Source organism: Heterodontus francisci, chromosome 7 (assembly GCF_036365525.1).
Source record: "Heterodontus francisci isolate sHetFra1 chromosome 7, sHetFra1.hap1, whole genome shotgun sequence".
Classification (NCBI taxonomy): domain Eukaryota; kingdom Metazoa; phylum Chordata; class Chondrichthyes; order Heterodontiformes; family Heterodontidae; genus Heterodontus; species Heterodontus francisci.
In genome coordinates, this window is record NC_090377.1 from 97,066,981 (window position 1) to 97,072,980 (window position 6,000).

The following is a 6,000-nucleotide window of genomic DNA, read 5'->3' on the forward strand; positions in this document are numbered from 1 at the left end:
CAGCATTAAAACTATGCTGGTATTATGGCATACCTGAAAAAAAAATCTTTTAAAAATCCATTATAAATTATCCTGCAATGAAATGCAAGATAACTGTACCTTGAACAGCTTTGCTTCTCATTAATAGATTTTCAAAGTATGTAGAATCACTGACCCCTTAAAACGAAACAAAAATGTTTCCCATTATAAATTTAGGTTTCAATCATATCAACTGCTGATACTTCACTTGGAACCCAGAAAATTCACCAATTTTCAAACATAATTTGTGGTTATTTATCCAAGCACCAAAGCAATGTGAAATTTCAAATTAGATTTTACAAGTACCAGACATGCCTAAAAGGTGTATTAAATAAATTCATTGCTGCCTCTTTCTTACATTAACTCCCATTAAACTGAATAAACTGCAACCACACATGCATTTCATAGATCAGAGAGCATTTATCACTGTAAGGATGAGGTTTCAGAGTGAAATAAGGCAACAATTGGGCTCAATACCATTCTTGAGTCATCGTGGATTTACAAAGTTGCGGGGGGGGGGAGAAAGAGAGGAGGGGTGGTGGCAGGGTGTCGTGCGTTGCCAGCTACTTCATAAGCAAAGTTTTGTCTTAATGCATTGAGTGTGTGCAGAAAAACATGCAGTACACAGCAATCGTGCCACACAAGTGCCAGATGATGACCATCTCAAACAGGAGAGAATCGAACCATCTCCCACAGGAGAGAATCTAACCATCTCCCCTTGACGTTCAATGGCATTACTGAATCCCCCCACCATCAACATCCTGGGGGTCACCACTGACAAGAAACTGAACTGGACCAACCACATAAATGCTGTGGCTACAAAAACAGGCCAGTGGCTGGGAATTCTCCGGCAAGTAACTCACCTCCTGTCTCCCCAATGCCTGTCCATCATCTACAAGGCACAAGCCAGGAGTGTAATGGAATACTCTCCACTTGCCTGGATGGATGCAGCTGCAGCTGCACTCAAGCTGGATACTATCCAGGACAAAGCAGCCCACTTGATTGGCACCCCATCCAGCACCTTCAACATTCAATCCCTCTATCACCGATGCAGTGGCAGCAGCGTGTAATATATACAAGATGCACTGCAGCAACTCACCAAGGTTCCTTCGACAGCACCTTCCAAACCCATGACTTCGACAACCTAGAAGGACAAGGGCAGCAGATGCATGGGAACACCATCACCTGCAAGTGCCCCTCCAAACCACACACCCATCCTGACATGGAACTATATCACCGTTCCATCATCGTCGCTGGGTCAAGATCCTGGAATTCCCTTCCTAACAGCACTGTTGGCGTACCTACACCTCAAGGACTGCAGCAGTTCAAGAAGGCAGCTCACCACCACCTTCTCAAGGGCAATTAGGGATGGGCAATAAATGCTGGCCACAAACGAATTTTAAAAATCTAGCCAGCCGTAAAACACTCATGAAACTAAAGGACAATATAACTTGAGAGCAAAGTTATAGCTCATGGAATAAAAGGGATGGTAGCAACATGGATACAGAATTGGCTGAGTGACAGGAAACAAAGTGTAGTGGTTAATGGAAGTTTCCTGGGCTGGAGGAAGGTTTGTAGTGGAGTTCCCCAGAGGTCAGTGCTGGGACCCTTGCTTTTTCTGATATATATTAATGACCTAGACCTTTGTGTACTGGGCACAATTTCAAAGTTTGGGGATGATACGATACTTGGAAGCATTGTGAACTGTGAGGATAGTGTAGAACTTCAAAAGGACATAGACAAATTGGTGGATTGGGCAGAGAGGTGGCAGATGAAGTTCAATGTGGAGAAATGTTGTGATTAATTTTGCTGGAAGAACATGGAAAGATGATATAAAATAAAGGGCACAAATCTAACAGGGGTACAGGAGCAGAGGACCTGGCTGTATGTGTGCACAAGTCATTGAAGGTGGCAGGACAGGTTGAGAGAGTGGTTAATAAAGCATACAGTATCCTGGGCTTTATTAATAGGGGCATAGAGTACAAGAGCAAGGAGATTATGTTAAACTTGTACAAGACACTAGTTCGGCTACAGCTGGAGTATTGCGTCCAGTTCTGGGCACCACATTTTAGGAAAGATGTGAAGGCAATGGGGAGAGTACTGAAAAGATTCATGGGAATGGTTCCTGAGATGAGGAACTTCAATTATGAAGATAGATTGGAGAATCACAGAATAATAGAGTGCAGAAGAGGCCCTTCGGCCCATCGAGTCTGCACCAAGGCATTAAAGACACCTGACTTGTCTACCTAATCCCATTTGCCAGCACTTGGCCCATAGCCTTGAATGTTATGACGTGCCAAGTGCTCATCCAGGTACTTTTTAAAGGATGTGAGGCAACCCGCCTCCACCGCCCTCCTAGGCAGTGCATTCCAGACATTCTGGGTAAAAAAGTTCTTCCTCAAATCCCCCTTAAACCTCCTGCCCCTCACCTTAAAATTGTGTCCCCTCGTAACTGACCCTTCAACTAAGGGGAACAGCTGTTCCCTATCCACCCTGTCCATGCCCCTCATAATCTTGTACACCTCGATTAGGTCACCCCTCAATCTTCTCTGCTCCAGCGAAAACAACCCAAGCCTATCCAACCTCTCTTCATAGCTTAAATATTCCATCCCAGGCAACATCCTGGTGAATCGCCTCTGCACCCCCTCCAGTGCAATCACATCCTTCATATAATGTGGCAACCAGAATTGCACACAGTACTCCAGCTGTGGCCTATCCAAAGTTCTATACAACTCCAACATGGCCTCCTTGCTTTCATAATCTATGCCTCGATTGATAAAGGCAAGTGTCCAACATGCCTTTTTCACCACCCTATTAACCTGCCCTTCTGCCTTCAGAGATCTGTGGACAAACACGCAAAGGTCCCTTTGTTCCTCGGAACTTCCCAGTGTCAGGCCATGCATTGAATACTTCCGTGTCACATTACTCCTTCCAAAGTGTATCACCTCACACTTTTCAGGGTTAAATTCCATCTGCCACTTTTCTGCCCATTTAACCATCCCGTCTATATCTTCCTGTAACCCAAGACACTCAACCTCACTGTTAACCACTCGGCCAATCTTTGTGTCATCCGCGAACTTACTGATCCTACCCCCCCACATAGTCATCTATGTCGTTTATATAAATGACAAACAATAGGGGACCCAGCACAGATCCCTGTGGTACGCCACTGGACAGTGGCTTCCAGTCACTAAAACAGCCGTCTGTCATCACTCTCTGTCTCCTCCAGCCAAGACAATTTTGAATCCACCTTATCAAGTTACCCTGTATCCCATGTGCATTTGCTTTCTTGATAAGTCTCCCATGTGGGACCTTGTCAAAGGCTTTGCTGAAATCCATGTAAACTACATCAACTGCACTACCCTCATCTACATACCTGGTCACATGCTCAAAAAGTTCAATCAAATTTGTTAGGCATGACCTCCCTCTGATAAAGCTATGCTGACTATTCCTAATCAAATTTTGCCTCTCCAAGTGGAGATAGATTCTCTCCTTCAGAATTTTCTCCAATAGTTTCCCTACCACTGACGTGAAACTCACTGGTCTGTAGTTCCCTGGCTTATCTCGACAACCTTTCTTAAATAGTGGGACCACATTAGCGGTTCTCCAGTCCTCTGGCACCTCCCCCGTGGCCAGAGAGGTATTGAAAATTTGGGTCAGAGCCCCTGCAATCTCCACCCTTGCCTCCCACAGCATCCTGGGACACGAATCGTCCGGACCTGGAGATTTGTCCACTTTTAAGCCTGCCAAAACCTCCAATACCTTGTCACTCCCTATGACAATTTTCTCAAGAACCTCCCAGTCTTTCTCTCTGAGTTCCATATCTACATCCTCATTCTCTTGGGTGAAGACAGATGTGAAGCATTCATTCAACACCCTACCAATGTCCTCTGGCTCCACCCACAGATTTCCCCCTTGGTCCATAATGGGTCCTACTCTTTCCCTGGTTATCCTCTTCCCATTGATATACTTGTAGAATATCTTGGGATTTTCCCTACTTTTACCAGCCAGAGCTTTCTCATATCCCCTCTTTGCTCTCCTAATTGCTTTCTTAAGCTCCATCCTACACTTTCTGTACTCCACTAATGCTTCCGTTGATTTGCTCTCCTTGTATTTGCTAAAAGCCTCTCTTTTCCTTCTCATCGTACCCTGAATGTTTCTGGTCATCCATGGTTCTCTGGGCCTGTTGTTCCTACCTATTACCCTAGAGGGAACATGTTGGGCCTGTACCCTCCCCATTTCCTTTTTGAATGCCCCCCACTGTTCTGTAGATTTCCCGACAAGTAACTCTTTCTAGTCTACCTTGGCCAGATCCTGCCTTATTTTACTAAAATTCACTCTCCCCCAATCCAAAACCTTTTTTTGCAACTTGTCTATTTCTTTCTCCATAAAAGCTTAAATTGTACCATGTCATGGTCGCTATCACCAAAATGCTCCCCCACCAACACATCAACCACCTGTCCGGCAAGAAGTTAGGACTGTTTTCCTTGGAGAAAAGAAGGCTAAGAGAAGATTTGATACTAGTATTCAAAATCATGAGGGGTCTGGACAGAGTAGACAGGGAGAAACTGTTCCCACTTGTAAAAGGATCGAGAATGAGAGGGCACAGATTTTCAGTAATTGGTATAAGGAGCAAAAGTGACACGACGAAAAACTTTTTCACGCAGTGAGTAGTTAAGGTTTGGAATGCACTGACGGATTGTGGTGGAGACAGGTTCAATTGAAGCATTCAAAAGGGAATTAGACCGTTATCTGAAAAGCAAGAATGTGCAGGGTTACAGGGAGGTGTGGGAATGGCTCCAAGCAAATTGCTCATGCGGAGAGCCAGTGCAGACATGATGGGCCGAATGATCCCCTTCTACATTGTAACAATTCTTTGATAAATGTCAAAAAAGGCATTTTCGGTGGTTAGTGTCTGTTTTCACAGAAAATCTCAACTCAATTTTTACAATTCCAAAATAGTACCCCGTTGTGTGTTTGAATGCAAAGGTTTGTTATTTTCATGAATGGGCGCTCAATGGCGCTAGTAAAACACGTGAGCAGCGAATTCAAAACTTTGCTACGTAAGTAGGGGTGACTGGGTTGAAATCTGATCTACTGTCCCAACAATTTCAACATTAAATCCAGCAAACATCTGCAGAGATGCGAAAAGCTATTCGCTTTTGATGATGATGGCATCGGCCTATAGTGTCCAACTGGGCTTGTTGTTAACAAGGCCGCAGGCCAACTGCGTATCCCGCCTGGATCAAACCTCCAGAACACGCAGCCAGTAAGAACCCAGTACTTCGCGTGGGCAGGGGCTTTTGTGTTCAAGTGCCCTCACATTGAGAACTGGACTGTGCTACTCGGGGTCCAGGCCTCTCCTCAGCCCCATTTGCGCTCTCAGCGCGACGCCATTTCCTGACTTCAACCATTCGCACAAAAAACTGCGGCAGCCGCACTCCTCCGCCTGGAGCCCTTCTCACAATAAGAACAACCGCAGACACACTTCGAGAAACATTCTTACTAACTTGACTCGCCTCAAAAAAAAATCTGACTGAATAAACCCCGAAATTATCTCCCATTACCTTCGTGAGTCTTGGCGATCTTCGCCATTTTGTACAACGATAGTGAGCGACACCGCGGTGCTGACGTTGCCCGGTCAGGGGGCGGGGCCGGGATTGATAGGCAGCAGCTCCTCTGCAACAGCAGAAGTGCTCCAAACCTGAGCTGAAAGTCGGCAGTGCTGTTATTCTCTCTGGATGGTTCCACCACAATTCAAGGAATATATTTGTCCATTGCTGTGAACAAAATAAATTGCAACTGTCATTCTGAAAACTGTTTTCTTTTTGTGGATGCCTCACCTCTCTAGTTTTGTACTATTGTTGCGCTGCAATTTCGTCAGTTGTTTAAGAAATTTCTAAAATGTAAACGGGACATGAAAAATCCGCTTTTTTTCCACATCTGGGGAAACTCTGTTATCCAAATGTCACCAGAAAGATA

General features: G+C 45.0%; 1 protein-coding gene across 1 annotated transcript in view; it reads right to left on the reverse strand.

The window, feature by feature from the left end:
* Positions 1 to 5,688, reverse strand: part of sf3b1 (splicing factor 3b, subunit 1) — a 72,606-nt gene extending 66,918 nt beyond the window's left edge. Inside the window, exon 1 of the mRNA XM_068035692.1 lies at positions 5,586 to 5,688. Within this exon, the coding sequence (XP_067891793.1) occupies positions 5,586 to 5,613 (28 nt within the window). The 5' untranslated portion in view covers positions 5,614 to 5,688. The remainder of the gene's footprint in view (positions 1 to 5,585) is intronic.
* Between the last annotated feature and the right edge of the window lie 312 nt (positions 5,689 to 6,000).